The 26,213-nt window shown below is 35.2% G+C and overlaps 1 protein-coding gene across 1 annotated transcript in view; it reads right to left on the bottom strand.

The window, feature by feature from the left end:
- Positions 1 to 26,213, bottom strand: part of MSRB3 (methionine sulfoxide reductase B3) — a 203,167-nt gene that overhangs the window by 91,273 nt on the left and 85,681 nt on the right. The window contains exon 5 of the mRNA XM_043967673.1: positions 17,752 to 17,776. Coding sequence (XP_043823608.1) covers positions 17,752 to 17,776 — 25 coding nt within the window. The remainder of the gene's footprint in view (positions 1 to 17,751; positions 17,777 to 26,213) is intronic.

The following is a 26,213-nucleotide window of genomic DNA, read 5'->3' as shown; positions in this document are numbered from 1 at the left end:
CTTGTTCTCCAGTATTGGTGAGGTCCTGGGTGAATCTACACCGGGATGGCTGAAATGGAGTGGAGATCGCTATTTCATACTGTTATTTGGGAGATAATGAGGTGAGGATAGTAAAGGGGATGCATGTCCTGATGTCAAGGTATACCATACTGTGACTTACACAAAGATAAAAAGGCCATACTATAGAAAACCCTTTTTCTTCTATAGCAAGAACTAAGAATGACTCATTTAGCACTTATTCAAAAAAAGATATTTTATTTAACTTGCCAAGGCTAATTTCAAAGGAATCTCAAAGAAGTAACCAGATCCTTTATTCAGATGCTATAAGTATCAATTAGCATGGTTTTGTCATCTTTCAAAATAAAGTTTTTATCAATCATTCCAGTTTTTTGACATTACCATATTTTCTCCACTATTATTTCTCTTCCTCTCTCAGAGAGCTATCTCATAGAACAAATAGTACTTTTTTAAAGATGAAAAAATATGATGAGGTGAAAAACTCAAAAATATATGCAAGGTATAACCCTTGTGGCACTTACCACTTCTGCAAAGGGGCAGGGTGGGGAGTGTCTTCATCATAGTTCTCCTTTTGAGTTTGTTATATTCTTTCTTTACAAATTTTCACCATTTACGTATGATTTTTAACATGAATGTTCTACTTAAAAATTACTTCAGATTTCTATTATCACTATATCAGTTAATAGAAAAAATGTTTCTATATCAAGTACTAATAGGAAAGCAACATAAATTTTGGTGAATTTTTTCTCTAAAGAGAAAAGTGGATAATGGGCCTGATTCTGTAAGGAATTAACTAATGGTTGTTTCATACAATTTGCAGTATTTTTTTTTTTTTTTGACTTCACTTTTATCCATAATCCTCCCCTATCAGAAGTATTCACTACAATTATCCTGTTAAAAAAGATAGTTCACCAAAGACAGAGATGTTTTTCTCAAATGAATGGTATTTTTAGACAAAGCAGACTTTTACAATTTGCTGTCTTCTATAATACATACACATTAATCATGTAGACAAATAAGGATTAAAATGCCTTCCTTAGAGAATACACAATAGAGAGTGAACAAATATTATTTCTCTGGATGTAGAAGATGGCAAAAAAAAAAACTACCTACTGCATTGTTCCACAAAACAACTGATATTTTGTCAAGTACTTATAGGAAAATAATATAAAATGCTTTCTAAATAATATTCAATTATCTACAATAAAAATTGTTTTTGCCAAATAACACCATAAGAAATAGATTACATTTTAAACAGAGAGGAAAACACTTGTTATTTATATGGGACTTATCTGAGAGTTAGCTGTGCAAATATAATTAGACCAAAGATTTGACAGAGCTAATAGCAGAATTAGAAGGGGGAAATAGAAAAAAAAAAGATATACCATGTAATTGAAACAACATAATCCTGAACTATTTAAACAATTGATCATAAAAATGAGAAATAGATAAATGACATTATACTGACTAATTTTATCCAGAAGTTTAATCAAAGTAACTTCAATGCCACAAGAAGACCAAAAGAACCAGAAAGCACTTTACAGCAAACATACGATGTAAGGAATAAGGATTTATTAACTGCCTTGCTGTGTGCCAGGAACTGTGCTATATGTTATTATATATTATTTCATTTAATCAACAAGATAAAATATAAGATTCTTTGTAAAATCTTACTTAGAAGAATGATGGATGATTGTGATCTGTATCTGTCATAAAGGAGAAAGAAGTAGTGAAGGATGCAACCAGTTCAAGAAAGCTTGGCAAACATGCCCAACCTAAACAAAGAGCATTTAAGGAAGAAAATGGAAGGTGGGCAACAAAGAGAGGAGAAATGGAAAGGATTTGTAAAAATCATCATAACAAACTGTTTCCTTCATCAACTACAGTAGAATTGCCATACTTTAATACTAATCTAATAGTCTGCAATGTGCTTTTAAAGGAGGCAGAAATTCACCAAAGATAAATGAAATGACACAAGCAGCCAGTTTCAATTACATAGAAGGGAGAACATTCATGGTGGAGGTACATGACTGTGATAATGTTGGGACCAATGAACATATATGAAGACGGATAGATACCAAAAGTCCATTAAAAAATCTTGAACCATATTAAATACAAAAAATTAAAAGTGACTGAAATAACATCAACAAAACAAACCTATATACCTACCTCCCATCTTATAAAAAATCCTTATTGGACTCATATATACATAAATCAAGAGCATGCTCGATGAGAGCATTAGAAAGAAACAAATTGATATTCAATAATGCACTACATCTTTAACATTTCACCATTAACTGAAAGATATAGAGAATATAAGATATAATTATGCCAACCATTAATTTTAAAAATATTGATTTAAGAAAATAAATACATGTCACAGGTACTTTTACAATAAGATGTCTCCTCTTCCATATATTAAAATCACTCAAGATTTATTTAAAAGATATAACAGAAATAAACGTGTTTAATAATCCTTTCATTATAAATATCAGGTGAAATATAAAACATGTAGTTACATGCACCCCAAAATTTTCCACTTTGATGGAGGAAATTCAGGACAGAATTCAGACTGAAGATGGATTCCCTTTGGATGGTGGATGGTGAGGTCCTCCAGATGCTACTATATACAGATGATATTATAGTAATTACACCACACCCCAGATCATTCCAGAACCTCCCAGAGAAGCTTTACTCAAAGGAGTTTAGCCTAATAATCCACACAGGAAAGGTCAAGTAGATAAAGGTCACCTGTTCCCTAGACTACAACATGTAATTAGAGGGATAACCTATAGAACTTGTATATTGGCATGACTATCTGGTATAGACAGTAGAAATGATTAGTGAATTGGGTGCAGAGTTGAACAGGAAAAGGAGAGCATTGTTTCTGGGAAACTGAAAAAACGCTTTGAAAGATACCACATATCACCTGAAAGCAAATGCCCATTCTTTAACATTAACATTTTATTGATGTTACTGTGTGGAAGAGAGACATGGAATATATCTCTAAAAAAACAATAACACAGCAGGTGGTAGAGAGATACATTGTATGTGTGAGCAGGATCTAGCACAAAATAAATGAAGAATAATAAAAGAACTTTTCAAAGAATGTTAAGATAAGAATAAAAGATGTCAGTCACATGGCCAGGGCAAAGGACAGACTGATCAGCTGCTCCACTGGCCCCCTTGCAATGTCATCAAAATTCAAGGTTGACTTCCAGCACATTGGGTTCTTTATGGGAATAACTAGGATTAGAGTAGGTCTGCATAGGGAGGCAGTGAATTGGTTACAATCTGCACCTTTGAAGGAAACTTCTAAATGGATGCGCTCACAGATTCATTTGAATATATTAATATAGAAGACAAAGAAAACAACTAAAATCAAGAGGCCAAACCACCCAAATGAACAATTTATTTAACTCTTTTTCTTTTTTGTTTTTTTTTTTTGTGCGGCAATGGGGGTTAAGTGACTTGCCCAGGGTCACACAGCTAGTAAGTGTCAAGTGTCTGAGGCCGGATTTGAACCCAGGTACTCTTGAATCCAGGGCCGGTGCTTTATCCACTGCACCACCTAGCTGCCCCTAACTCTTTTTCTATATCCAAAAGGCCCTTTTAAAGATAACCTTTCCTAAGTAGCCCATTTCCAAATAATGAAAATCTACTTAGCTATAAAACTAAACATAGAAGCATAAAATGACAAACTAAAGATCTTTTCCATTTTTTTTTTTTGCAGGGCAGTTGGGGTTAAGTGACTTTCCCAGGGTCACACAGCTAGTAAGTGATAAGTGTCTGAGGCTGGATTTGAATTCAGGTCCTCCTGAATCCAAGGCTGCTGCTCTATCCACTGCACCACCTAGCTGCCCCCTTTTCCATTTTTTTAATGGACAGTAAGTATATGTATAAATTGAAAGCGCTTCTTGCCTATTTTATGCTAAGTCTAACAAATGTCAATATTTAATGCCATCCTATCTAAGAATTAGATGTCATTGCCACAGAATAGTTTCATTAAAACTGTTTTTCATTATTCCTTATGTACTTCTGACTCAAGCAGGCTGAATTTGATAATGAGAAAGACCAGTTATAGCAGATTATAGAAGATGGATTTTTCCTGTAATATTTTGCTAGTCATAAATTTACAACATAAACACAAGATAATAGTCATTAAAAGCAAAAAGTGAAAATATTTTCATCTTCCTTGGTCATTAATCTTGTCACTTTTATCAGTCTGTCTGGCTTAGCTATATCAAACAGATTACAACATTTTTTCATCATTACTTTCTTATTACTGTTCATCCTGTGAAATGACTCTTTGGGATTTATTTTGCTTAGTTCAAATACAGATGACAAATACATAAGTTTTTATATCATTGATCAGGAGATTTATAACCTCTAAGATTTAGCAAATAAATCAAAATTAAGCTTAATTAGGATTTTTTTTTAGAAAAATAGTTTGAACATCAAGTGGCCATTACAAGTGAAGAAGTGGAAAGAGGCAAATGGGAAAGAAATTAATCCCTGAATTATACTGGTTGCTATGAAAGATCACAAAGTTAATTCCTTAAAATGCAATAAAAAATCTTTCTACATTTTGTCTTTTTTAAAAAGTTAATTTCAAATTCTATAAATTCATTTCATTATGAATTTTCATAAAATAGCCCCAAATGAACAATGCCTACAAATATATTTGGACTTGATTTTATTTTAAAGCATCTTAATATGTCTACAAAATAGCTACTCAGTAATAAAGTTGAGTTTTATCCTGATTGAGTAAACATTAAATATGAGTAATAAAAATATTAATATTTAGTTTCCTCTTTTAACCACTGAATTCAATTCAATACACATTTATTAAGCACCTATTGTATACAAATTATGGGGGATACAATACTATTTTAATCTTTACTCACTGGGAAGTTCCATGCTTACCTTGAGTTTTTGTGTTGATTCTCCTGAGGATGAAGTGCTAAATCAAGGTTTTGTCATTGTTGGGCTCTCTGTGGTTGCCAAAGTCAATGACCATCTCTCTTTTGCTCCAGCTTTTCTCTTTGTCAAGAATTGTGTAGCTTTATGGATTTTCTACCTCTACCTACTAACATTCCTTTTGAAAATCTTGTATTTAAATGTTGATAGTTAAGTGACTGTGGCATAATGGACTCCTCCCCAGACATGTATTCAGAAATCTTGTATGTAATGTTTTTAACTCTTGCCAAAGGATCAGTAAGTAAATAAATAGTAGTTAATAACCAAAGAACACAGAATATAACAAAACATGTATCCAGAAGCTAAAGGACTTTTCCACTCCTCCAAACTGCCACTTAACCAAAATCACACAAAAACGCTCCAAGAAAATTTGTAGATAACAAGGATAGACAACAAAAACAGACAGAAAGTGGAACAGATCTTCTAGAATTTCTGCAGCGATCTCTTCTTATTAAAATAACATAGGATGGTTCTTTTCCAATCTGTCTACAAAATATTGCCTACCTCCTTAATTGAAGTGTACAGATTTTTGATCTGTAAATCATTTTCTTGGTGAACATAAAAGTCAAATGAACAACTTTATGAAAAAAATAAAATCATCATGGTTTTAAAAAACATTAAAGATTTAATCAATCTTATTTCTTTATTGTATATCAGGAAAACAAAAAAAAAGTTATTTGGCAACCATTTGCTAATGTTATGGACTGATGTTTTAAATTAGCATGTGTGAAAAAGTACTATCTAAAAAGTATTTTTATCTTTTTAAAAGTTGTCTTGATGTCTTTTGGTTTTCATACCAATAATTTTCTGATATAGTATCCTCTTCCCACACTGAACCCTTTCTTCTAACAATGAAAATCAGTTAAGCAAAGCCAGCTGACAGTGTAGGCAACATTCCTGTTTCCTCATCTGTTGTCCAGGACCAAGATTGGTCACTGCAATTAATCTGAGTCTGGCTGCTTTTAGTATTGCTCTTGTTTACATAACTATAGTCATCTAATAAAATATTTTAGACCAGTACTATCTGAATTCAATGATATGTGTTACAATTCTGAAAACCTCAAGAGAGCCATTCAATGGTTTATACAATGGTTTTCAAATCTAATGTAACTGAGCATCCTGAGCTAAAAATCTGAGAACCATAAAACTCTCATGCTTTATGTAGTTAGTTTATATGTTCTAAAATCTACTTTTACTTGCCAATTTATTTTAGTGGCAACCAGAGGATCCCTTTATAACAAGGTAAAACCAAATCAAAGCAAAAAGGGATGCTTCCACCATTATATAGAACAGTATAAGTTTGTCTTATAGATAAAGTTCTAACAGATCTGTTTACATTAATAATATTAAACTGAAAAAGTCAAAGCTCTGATTATTTGCATCATGGGACCATACAGAAAAAAATTATAACACATCTGTCCCATGGACCATAGGAGAAGACTGAGGAAAATGGAAATCATGTTTATACCTGAAGGAAGAAAAACATCTGTGATTTCTAGTGAGGATTGGTTACAGGAAAAGTCACAGAGGATCCCAGCTCTCTCATATGTTTCATCAAAGATCTAGAAAGGGCCACAGATCCTATAAAGACCAAGAAATCCAAAGACAAATTTCAGTAAGATCCTCCATCCAGCCATGGACTGCATAAAGAGACTCCCAAAAGGTCTTCAGCCACTGAGAGGGATCTGACAAGAGAAGTAAGTGTGGTCCAAAGCTTTCTAGTACAATGACTAAGGACATTCCAGAGGAGCTGAAGTCCTCAAGGCTTCATTTAGGGCATTTTATGGGAGGTCTGAAGCCCACAGTACACTCTCACTGGGGAACAGCACACTCTTTTGGGGTCAGAAGCCATTCAGTACCTGAGTACAGACATAGGAAGTGAGATAGAAGCCAACCATTGAAAATTAGGGAAAGAACTAAATGTGGTTGGACCACATTATCAAGAGTATGAAAGGGAAGGCTGCTTCCCTGGCATAAATTTCTAACCAAGAATTAAGGCTAGTGATGTGAGTTACAGAAGAAAATAGTTAACACAGTGAAGAAATGTATGGAATAAAAGATATCTAAGAAATAAACCCACCAGAAGAGAGCAAATATGAAGCACTATAAGCAGAAACTAGAGGAAAAAAAGATGAGTTGACCAGAAGAACTATAAAAGTATCTAAAAGAAACGGAGAGTTAAAAAAATAAATAGGGGCAGTAGGTGGTTGCAGTGGATAAAGCACTGACCTGGATTCAGGAGGACCTGAGTTCAAATCCGCCTCAGAACTTGACACTTACTAGCTGTGTGACCTGGGCAAGTCACTTAACCCCCAATTGCCCTGCAAATAACTAAATAAACAAACAAATAAATAAATGGATGGGTGGATGAATAACTAAATAAACAAATAAATAAGTAAGTAAGTACATAAATAAATAAAAGCTCTGGAGGTAAAAATTAGAAGTATTAATATGTACTAAGAGCAGAAAGTAGAAGATATCACTCAAATAAAAGACTCATTAAAATTAGAATGGACCAGACAGAATCTCTGGTTCCATTAGAAAAAACAAGAAATATCAAAATACAGCCAATGATTTTAAAAAATAAAAGAAAGTACAAAGTATTACTATCAAAAACAACTAACCTAGAAAACAGGTTTGAGGAGAGATAATTTAAGAATGATTAGATTCCATAAAAAAATACTACCAAAGAACCTGGTTACCATATTTCATGGTCATTTAAAATTGTATTGAACTATTAGAATTTGTGTTAAAATGAACAAAAGGTTTTTTTTAATCCACTCATAATTTACTTTTTTGTTTTAAGTGAGGCAATGGGGGTTAAGTGACTGCCAGGGTCACACAAATAGTCAAGTGTTAAGTGTCTGAGACCGGATTTGAACTCAGGTCCTCCTGACTCCTGGGGCCAGTGCTCTATCCACTGTGCCATCTAGCTGCCCCCTCATCATTTACATTTTAAAATGAGAACGCACAGGAATGTCACAGTCAAATCCAGAGCTACATTGATTAAAGGGGGGGGGATCATTGCAAGTAGAAGAATAATAATAGCTAACATTTATATGGAAAGAAGAGGAGAGGATGGAAGCAAGTAAGGAAAGAAGAAAGTAGGAAATGGAAAGAAGGAAATGAGGGAAAGAAGAATGAACTTTAGAATTTTTCTCACCTATCCAAATAATAAGAAATTATATAAGACATGGAGGTAGGGGAACAAGCATTTCAGGAATCACACTCATGAATCAGGAAAAGTGGGTTTGAAGTATCTATATACACAAACACAAACACATGTACACACAAGGATTTGATGAAGAAACAATAGGAAACAAATGGCTTCTAGAAAGAGGATAAGTGTTCTGGAGATAAGTGATACAATCTTCAGCAAACGCATTGTTAAAGGGGATTTAAATGAAAGAAAAAATTTGAAGAAACAGTTATTGGTGTCTGGGGCCTTACAGAAGAGAAGAAGGGAAGTAGAGTGACCAATTGATTATAGATACTAGTATTACTCGCATGACTTCTCTTTTTTCTTTTTCTCTTTTCTTTTTTTTTTTTTCTTGCAGGGCAATGGGGGTTAAGTGACTTGCCCAAACTCACACAGCTAGTAAGTGTCAAATGTCTGAGGCCATATTTGAACTCAGGTCCTCCTGAATCCAGGGCAAGTGCTTTATCCACTGAGCCACCTAGCTGTGCCCTAATCATATAACTTCTCATTTACTGCATTCTTCTTTGTAAATGGTAGGGGAAAAAGAAAATAAAGTCAAAGGAGGATATGATAGAGGGGAATGCAAAATTAACAATCATGGCACTGAATATGAATGAGATAGATTCACCCATAAAACTGAGAAGGGGAACAGAATGGATGAGAAAGTCAAAATTGTTTGGCACAGGATGAAAAACAGAAAAGTTGACTGATGGAACAGATGTACAGACAAAATATTCATAAGCAACTAAATGCATAGGTTTGTTTTTGTTTTTTTTAGTTAGGCAATTGGGTTAAGTGACATGCCTAGGGTCACACAGCTAGTAAGTGTCAAGTGTCTGAGGCCGGATTTGAATCAGGTATTCCTGACTCCAGGGCCAGTTGCTCTATTCCACTGCGCCACCTAGCTGCCCCTTAAATGCATAGTTTTTGATGAAAATACGAGGGACCCCAACTTTGAGATCAGGACCTCCTATCACAAAAACTGCTGCAAAATCAGGAAGGCATTCTAGAAGAAATTAAGTTTAGGGGCAGCTAGATAGTGCAGTAGATAGAGCACTGGCCCTGGATTCAGGAATACCTGAGTTCGAACTCCAGCCTCAGACATTTAACACTAGCTGTGTGACCCTGGGCAAGTCACTTAACCCCAATTGCCTCACCAAAAAAAAAAAAGAAGAAATTAAGTTCAAACCAACATCTATATCATACATCCAAATAAGTTCTAAATGGATAGAAGCTCTAGATATAAAGTTCCAAATTAGGGAAGCAGAGAAGGAATATCCTCTGACAATACAGTAGAGGCAAACAATAGACATAGAAGAATACAGAATGAATTATGTACATTTTTTATTATGAAAAAATTGAAAAAATATTTGCATAAACAAAAGCAATGCAACTAATTAAAAGGGAAACCATTTGGCTAGGGGAAAAATCCTGTAGTAAAGTTCATTAATAAAGGTTGGTTTCTCCAAAGCTATCCATTCCCTATATGAAAAAATGCTCTAAATCTCTTAATGATTAGAGAGATGCAAATTTAAAACCACTCTGAGGTACGACCTGACCCTATCAGATTGGCTAAAATGACAAAAAAGGAAAATAATAAATGTTGGAGAAGCTGTGGAAAAATTGGAACATTAATGCATTGTTGGTGGAGCTGTGAACTGAACCAACCATTCTGGAGAGCAATTTGGAACTTATGCCCAAAGGGCTATAAAGCTGTACATACCCTTTGACCCAGCAATACAACTTTTGGGGTCTTTTTCCCAAGCAGATCATGGAAAGGGGAGAGGGGCCCACATGTACAAAATTATTTATAGCTGCTCTTTTTGTGATGGCAAGGAATTGGAAGTTGAGTGGATGCCATCAGTTGGGGAATGGCTGGACAAGTTGGGGTATATGAATGCAATGGAATACTATTGTGCTATAAGAATGATGAGCAGGAGGAGTTCAGAGAAACTGGAGGGTCTTGCGTGGGCTGATGATGAGTGAGATAAGCAGAACCAGAAGAACATTGTACACAGTATCATCAACATTGTGTGTTGATCTACTGTGCTGGACTATATTCTTCTCACCAATGCAACGGTACAGAAGAGTTCCAGGGAACTCATGATAGAAGAGGATCTCCAAATCCAGAAAAAAAAAGAACTGTGGAGTATAGATGCTGAATGAAACCATACTATTTCTTTTAGTTTGGGTGCTGTTGTTTTTCCGATTTTGAGGTTTTTGTCATTGCTCTGATTTTTCCTCTTATAACATGACTAATGCAGAAATATGTTTTATGTTATTATATACACCACACACACAACACACACACACACACACACACACACATAATATATATTATATATATATATATATATATATAAACCTATATCAGATTGCCTGCTGTCTAGGGAAGGGGGAGGGAAGGGGACGAAGGGAGAAAAATCTGAAATTGGAAAGCTTGTATAAGCAAAAAGTTGAGAACTATCTTTACATGTAACGGGAAAAAAATAAAATACTGTATTAAAAAAATAAAGGTCTGGTTTCTAAGGTATATAAGAAATTGATGCAATGTGTAAGAATAAGAGCCATTCCTCAATAGATAAATTGTCAAACTGTCATGAACAAGGAATTCTCAAAAAAGGACAAACTAGCAAACCAAATGAAAAAATGCTCCAATCACAGTACTAAGGAGAAATGCCACATTAAAACAACTCTGAAATTCCACTTCAGTCACATCCAACATACTGACAAAGATGAAAAAAAGTAGAAAAAGTAGAAAAGTAGAAAAAGATGGTAGAGCTATAACTTTTTCCAACTATTTTTGTTATGCAATTTGGAACTAACCCCATAGTCACTTAACTTTGCATAACCTTTGGCCCACCAAAACCATTTCCTATGCATATATCCCAAACAGACCAAAGAAAAGGAAGTACTCATATTTACAAAAAATTTATAGCCAGTACTTTTTGTTGCATCAAAGAACTGGAAACAAAGTTGATGCCCATAAATTGAAGAATGGTCAAATAAATTTCTGTATAGGAATTCAATTTATATTACTGACCCACAAGATAAAACAAAAAGACAGATTCTAAAAATCTAGGAAAATGTCTAACTGATATAATGGACTACAATCATATAAAGGCAAACAACTTTAAACAACATAAGAACACTGATAACGTAATGAGCAATCATGACTTCCAAAGATTGGTGATGAAGTATATTTTCTATTCTTGGCAGAGAGGGACAGACTACAGACATGAATGAAACATACATTTTCAGATATGGCCAACATGTGGCTTTTTTTTTTTTTTGCTTCACTATATTTCTTTGTCCCAAGGAAGGGCTTCTTTTCTTTTTATAAAGAATTCTGGGAAAGCAAGAAGTTTACAAGTAGTGATGGTTATGACAAGAAAGAAAGAAAGGAAAGAAGGAATGAAAGAAGGAAGGAAGGAAGGAAGGGAGAAAGCATTCATGGAATACATAAAATACAAAAAGAAATCAGTTAAATTTATTATACCCTTTAAAAATAAACCAAGATGTCATGTCAATAAAATCCTTGTTCTGTTCTTTATGTAGCTTAAATGTTCATGTTAATACATTTAAAGCTCATAATTTTAAAAGGATATTTAAATTAAGATATTTTAAAGAAACTTCTGATTCATCTTTCTTTAAGAGAATGGAAGATTCTAGTAGATTACAAAAGGTTTTGAACAATCTCATAATTACAAGATTTGCAAATGTTTTCCTTATTAACAATTTTTGAGTAAGAAATGTCACTAACTGGGAAAATTCAGAAATGTCCATTTATCTTTTTTCATTGATGATGAGCTTGGGAAAACTCTTTCTATTTTACACTTGTTAAACTCCTCATTTCCTTCCATCCTAGTGCCAGCATGAATTCATTCTATTTTCACCGCTTATCTTTTTGCACTCAAGCTTAACTGACTGCATGTTCTTCTTTAGTTCCCCTCATTCTTTGCCATTTCTGTTGCTGATTCCTTTTTTAACTTCAGATCTTTGAAGCCACACTGGCTGCTTTTTCTTTCTCAAGTTCTTTTGTGTTGTTTTTTTCTATTTGTCATTGGGAATCATTATACTCTGTTGTCCCTTTTCTTATGGTGTCTTTTAGGATTTCTTAACCTTCATCCACACTTTTGTGCTTTCAAGCTCATTAGCTCTGTTAATTCCACTCCCGATTTGCTTTCCGAAATCTTACACTTTTAAGCCGGCATGTTGTTTGAGTCTACTTCCTAAGTATAGTCAAACCAAGTAGCCGGCATCATTAGGTACTAGGTTTCCATATTACATTCACTTTCTCAAGGTTTCCCTCTTTATAATTCGCTTGCTCAATCAACTCCATTCCATGGATTAAAAATAAATACATAATTTCAAGGTGGATTTCGTATTTTTGAGAAGCTGTACTACTTAAGTCAGAAATTAATATCCTTACCAATAACTAGTTCTTGGTCTCATTGAAAAGCTGTCAGCATGGATCAGGCCTCCAGAAACACACATAGTCCTCAACTTAGAACATTCATTCTTAGAGCACTCCACCAATTAAAGACATTCAATTGCTTATAACAGGGGCATGGGCCCTATATATTTCATCTATTCAGTTCTGAGAAACTAGATCCCAACCCCAAACTGTGGCCAAAAGGTTGGCAACTTTTCATTCTAGTGCTCTTTGCTATAGAAAAATTTATTTTTAATGACGTGATTTCATCAATATGGGTACACCCTCTGCTGATGCAGATCAGTAGCCACCTCTAAGCTAGGCTGTCCCTCAGAAGGAACATACAGGCTATGGACCCATGCTCAGCCTTTCTAGTTTAGCTTGTGTAACACTGGAACAATCTGAGAATCCAACCTCACATCACCTTGAGACAATGGAGTTTAATTTTTTCATATGTAAATTTGGTGAAGGGAAATTTAGGAAAACATTAATAACAGAAGAGGGCAATCAAACAAACTTGCCTGGATCAGCAAACATTTGTTCTCAATCTACTCTAATTCTGGGATTCTGCAGCAGGTAAGTACTGTCCCAAATACTTCCTTTTCCCTTTCATTTCTTAAATCCCTATTGTACATAGATTTTAAAAAATATGTTCATTCTATTACGTAAGACACAAAAGGGTTGTTTTTTTCTTTTCTAATTTGTTTCTATAAGTATATCTCTCTAGAAACAATAGTAACTAGCATTTTACATTATCACTCTAAAGTTTGCAAAACTAACAATGCATTCTTTCATTTGATCTTTACAACAACCCTGTGAGGTAGGTGTGCTATTATTATCCCCATTTTAAAGAGGATGAAACTGAGGCTGAAAGAGATTAAATGATTTGCCCAAGGTAACACAGCTACTAAGTGATTAAGGCAGGATTTGAATACAGTTCTTCCTAATTCCAAGTCCAACACCAAGAATATATGTTTATGTTATATGAACAGCCAGCAAATTTGTCTCAAGCCCTGAAAAAAAAAATTTTACAACCATTAGTCCCACCACTTTGTTAAAATGGTTGTAAATTTCTTCCTTTTAAAAGTCGTGGTTGTTTATTACATGTACAGGTAGGACATGTGCCTGAGAAAGCTAACAACAGATTTATATTTGGATGGACCAGGGAGAGGTAGTTTTTCTTCCAGCTGCCTGTTCCTTTTGCATTTTACTCATTAATAGTAGCTCCATTAATAGGTACTGTTGAAATAAAACTTATCCTGATCACCTTCTTCTTACTAGTGACTAGTAGAAAACAAAGTGATGCTTTGAGAGGAGTTAACTGCAGCTTCCAAAGGTAACCAGTATGCTTTAAAGGGTCTATATTCAGCTTGTGACCCTTCTCATTGAGCTGATAGAAAAGTAACTTCTGTAAGTCCTTTATTTAATTGGTTTGTATTCACCTATTGCCCCTCACAGGTTTTGTTTACATAGCCTATCATACAATGTGCTCCACAATCCTGTGTCTTTCCAAAGCATATTTCTCCTGAGATTTGATATATGACTTTCATGTTTAATTACCATATTAAACTCAATGCTCTGTTTCCTCCAGCTTCAACTAACTTCCCTTCTTGGGGGGTGGGGAGTAATGCATAGCTTCTTGCTATTTCTGAACATCAAAGAAGGTTTGTTTTACTGTACTAGGAAAATCATCAACTCTCCGCTGTTTCCAGGCAAGCAGTGTTAGAAAATGCTATTCAACATGAAATATATTCTCTCTTGGAGAAACAAACTGGGTTTTCTGTTCTCAACTGGCAAAGCCAAATCCTTCAGGTCACTGACTTACAATTTAACAGAAGAGGATTGTAAATAGTGCTAAATAGCAGTTGACCTGGCATATAAAACACACAGCTAGACTGATGCTAAAAGTTAAGAATACAAAATTAGAGGGGAAGACAATCCCAGAATTTTGAGAACGGGTCTAAATTCAGTTCTCATTTTCAGTTGCAGATTTCCTTAACCATACAAATCACCACATTGTGGGGCTTTCAAACACTTGTCAAGTATGTATGGACACAAAAATCCATAGTCGTTTTCCTCCAGGTTTCTAAGATAATGAAAACCTCAAGAAAATTAAAAATTAGTTAATCCTCTAAAATAGTTAATTATGTACAATTATTCAATAACAAAAATCACCTGGCTGTGCTTTAAATAAGGAATCCTTAACCTGTGTATTATGGAAGCTTCTGCAAGTCTCATAAAGCCTGTGGATCAGAAGAATGTTTTTAAATTCAAAAAATAAAATACAATGGAAACCAAATACAGCTGAAATACAATTCCCAACAATTTTTTTTTAAAGCTCACAGTCCCAATTAGAAACCTCTCTTCCTTGAGGGAGATCTGCAGTTTTTGACACAAAGAAGTTTGGGTTTTTTTAAAAACGTTTCTAGATTGTCTAATTTCAGTGTAGGTTCAGTTTTTGGAGAGTCTTCCCAAATGCTGACAATGCAAGCTTTCCTTCCCTTCTCCTGCCTCCCACTCCAGAATCCAAAACTCATTTACAAAATGGCTAAATTTTGTTCAATAAAGTTTGCATAAACTAAGTACTTTGCTAGAACAGTGCCTACATAGATATAAAATCTGACTTTGTAATCATTTCCTTGATGGCTAGTCATCAACTAGAGTGCTTATTTTTCTAAACTTTTTTTGAGTAAGACTGGCATCTCCTTCATTAAGAAATCTTTCTTTGTCAAGAACAATCCTACAGCTGCTCACTACATTAAACAGAGCTAATTTGCTTTCGGTGTTTGATGAACAATAGAGGATTTGAACCTGTCAAAGTCATACATTTAATTGTTCCAATATGCTACCTTATCCGTAACTACTTAACATACATGGAAGAGTATCATTGTGCATGATATAGAATGTCCAAAAAAAAAAAAAAAGGAATTCCCAATTTTCTTTTTTCATGGTGCCCTCCCTGCTAAGAAGGTATATTAAAGAAATAATTAGCCATTTCTTAATTTGAAGCCGGTTGAATTCTTTCCTCAAATTATTTAAATTGATATTAAAAGAATAAATTTACTTTTAATCATTATTTCCCATAAGAATTATCAAAAGTACAGACCTCTGTGATTTTCAAGGCCTACAGATGTTGTCAATGATAGGCATAAAAATTAGCATATGAAAAAAGTACATCTGTGGACAAAACCTTTGGTCAAAAGAGTGAAGGATTGTGTGCTTGTACAGATGTTAGAACTATTCACATTGATAAATACTTACCTTCAGTACAAGGACTTAATAGCACGCTTTTAATTTAGATGTGAAAATTTAACATAAATTATTTGACTTTGACAATAGGAGCCTAATATTTCAGTTTGGTACAGTGTTTCCAGGTTTTACTTTACAATGAATCTAGTGGGTTTCTTTTTTTTTTTTAAAGTTAAATTCCAGACCCTGTACCATAAGAACAAAGTTTCCACAGCCATGCATACCTCTGATTTTCTGTCTGGAGAATTTTTTCTATATGAAAGCCTAATACAATACATTCCACAAAGTGAGCTTTCAATAGTACTTAATAATAGACCAGAATAAATTAAAAGAGTCTTAATGGATTTTGTGATGAATATAATAATAAATTTTCCTCTCAATTTAAAACACCTTTTATACCATATTTATCCATTCCATATTCTTTTTTTGTTTGTTTAGGGGTAGAAATTGGTTAGCAAAGCAGGCATTTTATACTGCCTTGAGTCACTTTTTGTTTATTGGTGGAAAGGTAGTTAGTTAGGACAATACTACTTTGCTTTTAACTGACTTCCTCAATAAATCAATATAAGCCTCCAAATAAATCAGATATTTTTATCTCAAGTAATTGACATCTTGTAATTATTAGCCCCAAAACACAGTCTGAAAAGTTGTCTATAATAATAGATGTCACCTATTAGTGAAGCAATAAGCCCCAACCTACACATTTTAGATTTATAGAGTTACATCAACTTAAACGAGATTCATAAAGTCAAACAATGAAAAAGAAAAAAAAGTACTTGCACCTTAATGCCTAGGAAGAAAGTGTGGTGTTTCACTCCAAAACCACCATAAAACCCAAGTAGACTATTTCAGGATTCTTCATAATGCTAATGAATAGGACATTTTGAAATTTTAAAATAAGCACAACACAAAAATAAAAGAATAAGGGAGCTGCTCTAGTGGTATTTTTTCCTAAAGTTTATTTTCTCCTTGGATTAAAAAAAAAGCATTTTTCTATAAACCATTTAAGGGAAAGACAGTCCTCTTGAATGACTCCAGAATCCTTTGAGTAAATGTTTTAGCCAGTAAGACACAAGTATTTCAAAACTAAGTGGATGAATGGCTAATATCCTTCATTGGAAGAAAAATACTTCATGGCTCTATAGTTTCACTATTGAACTTCAGTGTATGTTTGTCTTGGACAGAAAATAAATGTTTACAAAGACCTTTACTTTTTACCTTTCACAAAATAATGATGATGATGAATATTTATCAATAATCTTAACATAATTATAACATTAATATGATATGACTATGATAAGATATGATATATAACAACAATAGATTACATAATAAATTTAAGAAAGATAGCTAGCATTTACTAAGCACTGATGTTTATAAAGCACTTTATATGTATTTTCTCAAAACACGTTATTTTTTTTTAATCTAGACAAATCATAGAACTTTTTTCATTGGATGAATCGCCTCGGGACAGCCCTGGACACAATGTACAGGGAGAGATCTGTTAAAGACAAATCACTTGTTTCCTGACATGTAGGTTACACAGACTTTAGTTTCTCCGAATGGTTTTTGTAGTACACCCAGAAAGAATAATATAGTATTTAAACAATGATCACTCCCAACCCCACACCCACAGCTTTTTAAATGGATGTTCTACAGATATTCAGCACATATAAGGTCTGTTGTAGAACTATCAGTGAACTCCAGTGAACATCCCCAAATGAGTCAAACAGTCAATAACACTATAGTTTAAAATCTCCTGCCCAGTCTGTTTAAAATCAAAACTGTACTCAATCTGATGAAATTACTCTTTAGAGAATAACATAAATAAAATATACTCAGAATAACATTGTAAATGTAAACATACCGAACCAGAGTCATATTTGGTTTCTGAACTGTAAAGAAAAAGAAATTCTTACATTATAAAAATGTAGGGTAAGTAACAGTTATTTTATGAGAACAAGATGTCATGGTTATAGATTTACCGTACTTTTGAGACCAAATAGAACACAGCATACTGAGAAGCAAACACATATTTACTTAACTATCTGAAAAGCACTCCTTACCCGAGGGCCCTTATAGAGGCACATATTCATACAGATAGCACAATATGGAAAAGATATTAACTTTAGTTTGTTTTGTGTGGGGAAGGGAGTGAAGAGATGATGCAAAAAGCATCCGATCTCTTCGGTTTCATGGGTTTCCAGTAATGTAATAAATAAAGTGAAAAGGAATTTAAAAATGGGAGCAATCATTTTCTTTAGTATTATAGATTTCCACTTTATCAACTTGAAGCATTTTTTCCCAAGCACTTAATACACAGCAAATGAACCCAGGAACCCATACATTTAATAAGAGGGAGGGGGAAAAAAATGAGCCCTGGTGGGAACATTACGTTTCAGATATAAGTTAATACTGGCTGTAAATTTAGAAGCCTTTGAAGCTCACAATTCAGCTGTGGGAAAACTTCAGTTGGGTAATTACTCTCGAGATGCAGCTGATGTGCTGTCAAGCAGAATTAACCTTGTGACTAGGCCTATCTGCACAGGCTACTATAAAACAGCATTGTCTATATCGAGCACACAAACCAATTAGCGGGCATGCTCCAGTCCGATTTATATCACACATTAACAATCGGTACTACATATGTTCACAGCTGCCACCACAAGATGCAAGTACTGACCAGCAGGAGTCCCATTCAAGGATGTTACATCGACAGAGAAGATTTTCTGGGGGAAATGTAGTTAAATAACATGGAAAATATTTTTCCCCAAAAAAATAATGTCAAGGTATCAGTGTACTTTGGAAATGTCATGGCTTTTCTCTATCCCGGTTCATTTCATAAGCCATCAAAGAGGGAAAGAGGCAATATAGGAATATGCCATGGTCATTACTATTCTACATATCACTGATTTTAAATTGCTAACAGGAATGAATACATGACATCAGAATTCATCTTCTCAAACATTTCCCAAAAGATCTGCTTTGAACAAAGGTACAATTTGGAAAGATCATTATTTTAACTATGGCCATTGCTCGATGCCAAAGTCACTACATTCTTCTGAATGAATGTCAAGGAAGCAAGAAAATCAATAATGCCTTTCCAGACTTTCTTGAAAAGTGTTAATATATCAAATAGCTACATACCTACTTCTAGATTAGGAAGATAACACCAACAACACAAAACTGGTTTTCCTCTCAAAATTTTCTTAGACATTATATATTTAGGATGTAAATGATAAATGTAGCTATTATGGGAACATAAAAAATATGCACTTATAGTAGAGAGAATCCCACAAGACAATGTCCTAAATAAAGAACACTATTAGAAATGAGATGTGCAGCACTGACTTTTAAAGATGTTTATGTATCCTTTAAAAAATATTTCACACCAAAAATAAGAGGAAAAAGGCAAAAGCCTTCTGTTTCTAAGGTGGGGAGGGGTGTGGAGGGACAGTCATCCAAAATTAAGGGCTTTTGCATCATTAAAAACCCAGATTAGGGGCAGATAGGTGGTGCAGTGGATAAAACACTGGCCCTGGATTCAGGAGGAACTGAGTTCAAATCCGGTCTCCAACACTTAATACTTACTAGCTGCCGTGAACCTGGGCAAGTCACTTAACCCCATTGCCCTGCAAAAAAACAAAACAAAAAACAAAACAAAAAAAACCCAGACTTCCTTTGGTAAATTTCATAAATTTCATAATCTGAATACAGGTCACTCCTGAATTTAGCCTACAAACCTAAAATGTGATCTTTTTCAAAGGGAAAAATGTGTAAGTTCATGGAGGTTCTGGAGTACCTCCCACTCTCATAGATGAACCCCTTGACAAGTTATTCTACCTTAATTCCCCCTCTCCTCCCAAAAACTCAGAGCTCACAAGACCCTACCAATGCATCAATATTAACCTATTAGCCACAGAGAATCTATCAAAGGTATTTAATGAAATAGCAAGAAAAAAAACATCCCCCCCCCAAAAAATGGGGCACATTCTTTCCAAAATGCACAATATCATCAGTGAGAAAATTGAGCATAACTAGTCAACACATGGAGGACACATATATACACAGAGAACATATGGACTGATTATAGATATGAAAGCATGAAATAAGGATGCTGGTGTCCACAACATATGAGTCAAAGAGCAACTCATGCCTACAACATCATTGGTTAGAAAAAGCCATCTATGAGTGGTATATACCACTTCGCTTTCTTTCTCTTCTAAACCTTCAGTAATCTGGCTTCTGTCTTCATCATTCAACTTAAACTGTTCTCACCAAAGTTGCCATTGTTCTCTCTCTCTTTTTTTTTTTTTAGTGAGGCAATTGGGTGTTAAGTGACTTGCCCAGGGTCACACAGTGACTGAGGCTGGATTTGAACTCAGGTACTCCTGACTCCAGGGCTGGTGCTCTATCCATGCCATTGTTCCTCTTAATGCCAAAGTGAATGGCTTCTCAGTCCATAGCACATATTGATTTCTCTACATTTGACACCTTTCACCAAACTGTCCTCCTAATATTTTTTCCTCTCTAGGTTTTTGTGCCAAGAGTTCTCTCTCGTTGCTTCTCCTACATGTTGATCACTCATTCTTAGTCTCCTTTGCTGGATCTACATCTATGGCATGTCTACATTGGAATAAGAAAGTTCCATTCAGGGCCTCATCCCTTTTTTCTATAGAGTTTTCTCACATTGTAGATCACATCAGGTACCATCAATCCAATGATCACTTTCATCCAGATGACTTCCTCATCTATATCCCATCTTAGTTTTTCTTCTGAGCTCTAGTCCTACGTCAGAAGCTACCTCTAGAAGACCATTTTTAAACTGAATGCCCATAGGCATCTGAAGTTTAACATGTACAAGAGAAAATTCATTTCCTCCACTAAAACCCAGCCCTTTCTGTACACCTCAGGGTTCCCATTTAGAAAGGGAGGGAACTGGATTTATTAATAGCACTAAGCTACCGTCCAGCCCTATATCTATGAACTTCAGTCACCTACATTATAACTTTTGAGTCATTTTTGCCATCAAGTTCTCTCACCTTACCTTCTTTCTCCTCATCTTATCTCAAATAACATCTCCTTTCTTCCTCTCACATGGTCCCATGCCCGTTTCAGATCCTCATCACTTCTCACTTAGTCTATAGCAATAACTCCCCAAAAGGCCACCCGTTTCACACCTCTCCTCACTTTATCTTCCACAGAGCTGCCCAAAGGATCTTTCTAGAATTTGGGATCATGTCACCCCTTCCCGGCCACTCCCAAATGAACAAATTCCAAATATAAAATTCAAATATAAAAAAAATTTAAAATCCTTTAGCATTTAAACTTCTTCACAACCTAACCCTTTCCTATCTTTCAGATTCCTTAACATTCCTTCCCTCCACATACTCAACAATCTAGCCATGCTCGCTACTCCTCATAGAATAGTGTTCCATTCCCCATGTCAATTTACTAGGTTTGCACTGGCTCAAATACTTGGAATGTTCTCTTTCCTTGCCTCTCTATCTTAGGATCTTTGGCTTCCTACAAGACCTAGTTCAATCACCACCTTCCGCAGGATGCTTTTCACATTCCTCCCAAAGTTAGTACCTTCTGCTCCAAGGTTATTTCCATCATATATATATGTGTGTGTGTGTGTGTGTGTGTGTGTATATGCACACACGTGTGTGTATATCATATGTACCTTTTATATACACATGCTGTCTCCCCCTTTAGAATGAAAGGGTTCTGAAGGCAGGAACTGCCTTTGCTTTTTTTTTTGTTTTGGTCGCTTTAGCACTTAGCACAGTGCCTGGAGCAATGTTGGAGCTTATAATAAGTGCTTGGCGAGTGATTTCATGTGCATTTAATGTCGTTGGGTGATGCTCCACTTGTCTTACGGTTTCTGCTAGGCTTTTGATGACGATGATGATGAGATTGTTTCAATTCTTTACATATTTATACTATTGAAAAAATCATCACACAGTGCTTATTATGTGCAAAGCTCTTTACAAATATTAACTCATTTGATCCATACAACAACCTTGGGGAGCAGGTATTCTTGTTAGTAGGCATTGTTATTATGATTAGCCCCATTTTACAGATGAGGAAACTGAGGCAGCCAAGGTTAAGTGACTTACCCAGGATCACGTAGCTAGTAAGTATATGAGGAAGAATTCAAACTTGGGTTTTCCTGACTCCAGGCCTGGAGCTCTCTCCACTTCACCACCACAGCTTCAGGCTTTAGGAGGCGTCTGACTCAGGGGTGTTACCTCTTTCCCCATAAGAAGAGCAGGGGGCTTTGCCATTTCTCTTTTAGCTTAGAGTTCATAGGCTCTAAGGGAGGTTTTATATCCATAGTGTCAGACTAGAAAAAACCTCTTTCTTTTCATAAGGAGAAAAAATCTGTCCCATTCCAAGCTTTCCACCTTAGTGCTTTGCTCTCAGAAGAGCGTTCTCCTGTTCCGTGTACCAAGCTCTTGGTACAGCTAGCCTTTAAAAGTTAAAGATTTAAGGAGCAGAGAGATGAAGAAAATTTGAATTTTCTGGAGTAAGATGATTGATGAACCCCTTCCTGATTTCCCCAACTGCTGGAACCATTTACCCAATTTACTTTGTATTTTAATTAGTTTCCTATTTATTCTCTTGTTAGCTATTCTGCATATGCTTTTGGGGGGGGCAGGGGCAATGGGGGTTAAGTGACTTGCCCGTGGTCACACAGCTAGTAAGTGTCAAGTGTCTGAGGCTAGATCCCAGGGTCGGTGCTCTATCCACTGCACCACCCAGCTGCCCCTATGGATTACTGTGCCTCAATATACTATACTCCTTTGTAAATGTAATTGCTTTGTAACAACAAACTTCTTTGTAATCGCAATTTTCTGAAGTATTTTTAATAAATTTTATAAAAAAGAAAAAATAGTATTTTTGTTTTTAAAAAATAATCTAAAATTTTTTTAGTTCTCACTAAGTTGTTAAATAGAGGATTTGTTTTCCCAGCAATGGTGCTATCAGTCATTTAGTTGAGGTCGTGTATTCCAAAACTTATATAAATATCATATGTGTGTTTTCTTATGGCTCTAAAGAAGGTCATTGTGTCAAAAAGTTTCATTTACACAGAAGTCAAAGATACTTTTTTGCTTAGGGGGGGGGTTTCTCTGTTTTTCTGGGACCTGCAAGTATCCTGAGGGTGCCTGTTTTCACACCTTGTCTCAATCTGGGTTCACACCTCTTTTGTTTAAGGTAGTTCATCAAATGGTAGAAAATACCTGAGGCAAAAACTAAGTAAGTGTGAACTCCAGTCTATGAGTTATTCAAAACAGTCCATTATTGGTTCAAAAATGTGTTAAGGTTCTTTTTAAAAAAAACTGATATCAATCTGAGAGATCTAAAACCTCCAGAAGAAAAAAAAATTTGAGTGTGTGTTTGAGAGAAGGGAGTAAAGCCTGATACTGGAGCTTTCCATAAATGGAATAGCTTTATCGAGAGTGTATTCACATTATAGCCTAGTTGGTTTTTAGGCAGAACTTCTCTTAGCAAATGTTAAAAATGCATCTTAGGGATGCCTCAATAAGTTTTTTGAAACCTAAGGATTTTGTTCCAATGTGTTCCATATTACCTAGTGATTAAATATTTACAAAATATGCCATATATTCATATTAAAATCTGTTTAATAAACACCAAATTGGCCAACCCCCCCCCAAAAAAAATCAATGTTGGGTTAAAGGAAAAAGTCTAAATTTACTGAAGACTTTTACTGTCTTGAAGAAATAGTCCCTGAAACAGACTAGATCAGGGTACTTAATTCTTTTTTGAGTGGATAGACCCCTCTGGTAAAGCTTATGGATCTCTTCTCAGAATAATGTTTTTAAATCCATAAAATAAAGCACAGAAGTTTACAGAGAAAACCAATTACACTGGCATAGAAAATGTATTTTTTTTCCCCATCCAAGTTCACAAAGCCCTTGAAGAGGGAGTGAAGAAAATCTCTTGGACTAGATTATTAGATAAGAGAAAATTGAGGTGCAATACTGATAGATTTGAGCAAAATACAAGATTAAGTAGTTCTGCTGAAAGTTATGCTCAGATTCAGTGACCCCATTGCTTCCAGTTCTATTTGTCAATCATTGTTGAGGGAGGCTCTGTTAAGGGAAGAGTCACCCAGTCGGGTGACTTTCATATTACCTTGCTATCCAGAATAATTACAGGTCATATTAGCAATTGGGGCAGGAATGGAGATAAAATAACTCATCCCCTTTTGCTGAAATGGACCTATCTTATAGTCCTTATCTCATTCTGAAAGTTCCTAGTAAAAGCTAGCTCCATCCTGAATCTCTTGCTGATTTCTAGATTAGCTTGACAAAATGTTGCTATCTTGACATTTTTAAATAACTTCTTTTATTTTTTTTTTCCTGAGTTTTGGCTTGTTAACCAGGCTGAAAGCCCAAAGAATTTTCCTTTTAACAAAGTTATCATTTTATTGCAAGTGGGCCACTGATAGAAAACACAAAAAGGGTGAAGGGTAAATTCATTAATTTGATGATGTCTACATTAAGATGTATACTTTATGATTTCATACACAGCAAGCACTTAAGAAAAATTTTAACTGAATTAATCATATCACTTATAAATCAAAGGTTAAATTGAATCAAATTTGATTGAGGAATTGGGGACTGGACTAAGATGGAGATAATTGATTACATTATATAAGGAAAATCCCTACTTGTCCTTCAAACTCAAGTTCTATGTCCTTCCCCAAATGCATTGGAGTAAGAATCAGAGATCTGGGTTCCAGTTTCAACTCTGCTAGCAAATAGCTGTGATCTTGGTTAAATCAAAACCATTCTAAGCCTCAATTTCCATATGCATAAAAAGAATGGCTTAGAAGATGATCCTAAAACTTCTTCAAAACTCTAAAGTTGTTCTTGTTTGTCCTTTGTTTTTGAAGAGGACCAAAGGACACCATGGGGGTAATGTCTTGACTTTTATGTGAAATGGATTTAAGTGAGTCAGAGTTGAAGTTGTTAGTCTCATTCTAACACATGGGTCTGTTGGTTACTCTCAACCTAATTTAACCCATCTGTCCAGACAGTTTACCAGAGTGTGGCCACTGTGCATGCTGCAGTTTCCTGGAGCCACAGATAAGAGTTGGTTGACTGGCTGGACACCAAAGGTGAGCAGTCCTGAAAGAAGCTCAGCAAGCCTTCACATTTTGGAGTTGCTAATCCTCCCTGAACACCCCATATTAGTCTATCTCAGCCCACACTGATTTCTCCTTTCAATTCTACTATCATTCTTCCTTGAAATGTCATTTAATTATCTTGTATGAGCATGACTTGTCTTCTCCAAAAAAGACCCAAGCTCCCAGGGAGGATGAAACTTCATACAATGGAAAGAATACTTATTCTATAGTCAGAAAAATCTAGTTCAAAATCCCTCCTCTGAACCTTACCAGTGACACTGGACAAGTCACATCACCTTGACTCCCTAGGTCTCATTTTCCTCATCAATAAAATGAGGGGGTTGGACTCTCTGGCTTCTAAAGTCCTTTCCAGCTCTCAATCTATGTTAGTGTAGTAGCTATAGGTGCCACTAGGTGTGCCTATCACAGCCCTAACATATTGAATATGGGTACCAATCAGTTAACATTTAAAGATAAAATGTACTACAAAGTACAAAGAATAATTATTTGGATCTTCCTGTCAATATGACTACCTGAGCATAAGAAGACTGCAAATGTCTACTCCAAAAAACCTCTGACTTTTATTCCAGACCAAATAATAATCAAGAAATCCAAAAAGAAACTATAGTAGGTGATTTTTTTTCCACTCCAGAAATGCAGAAGAGGTCAGAGAGAAGTGTGAGGAAAATCAGAAAATGCAGTAAAGCCAGCACCAGTCTTGCATAGCCTTTCAGCACAAGAAGACAATACCAAAGACAAGTGTATCCTGCCAGGCCCTGTGACCTAAAACAGCTAAAGTGGAGAGCCTTCCTAGAGAAAGCCACAGGGTGGTCAGAAAATCCCAGGGTGAGGGCTTTTGAAGCACCAGAAAACTGCCATGTCCAGCCTTGTGTCAACCACTATGGTACCACAATGTTCAGATCCAGGGGCACTGAAGTCTCTAACAATCATTCCTTAAATAACAGAGAAGGCCCTCGAAATCCAGCATTCTGAACCTCAAATATCCAGGTTAGACCTCAAGACCAAGTAGGGCCCCTCTAGCCACCCAAAAGTATAGTAGTGGGTAAAGGGAAGCCTCAACACAAACCCCAATTTGGAAACTAAAGTTTGAGAGAAAGGTAAATTAAAGGAAGGACTAACAGTAGAAAAAATATTGCAAATCTAGAAATCCT

This window comes from Dromiciops gliroides, chromosome 5 (assembly GCF_019393635.1).
Source record: "Dromiciops gliroides isolate mDroGli1 chromosome 5, mDroGli1.pri, whole genome shotgun sequence".
NCBI classification, from domain to species: domain Eukaryota; kingdom Metazoa; phylum Chordata; class Mammalia; order Microbiotheria; family Microbiotheriidae; genus Dromiciops; species Dromiciops gliroides.
Note: the sequence above shows the minus strand (reverse complement) of the source record. Positions and strands in the feature narration are given on the sequence as shown.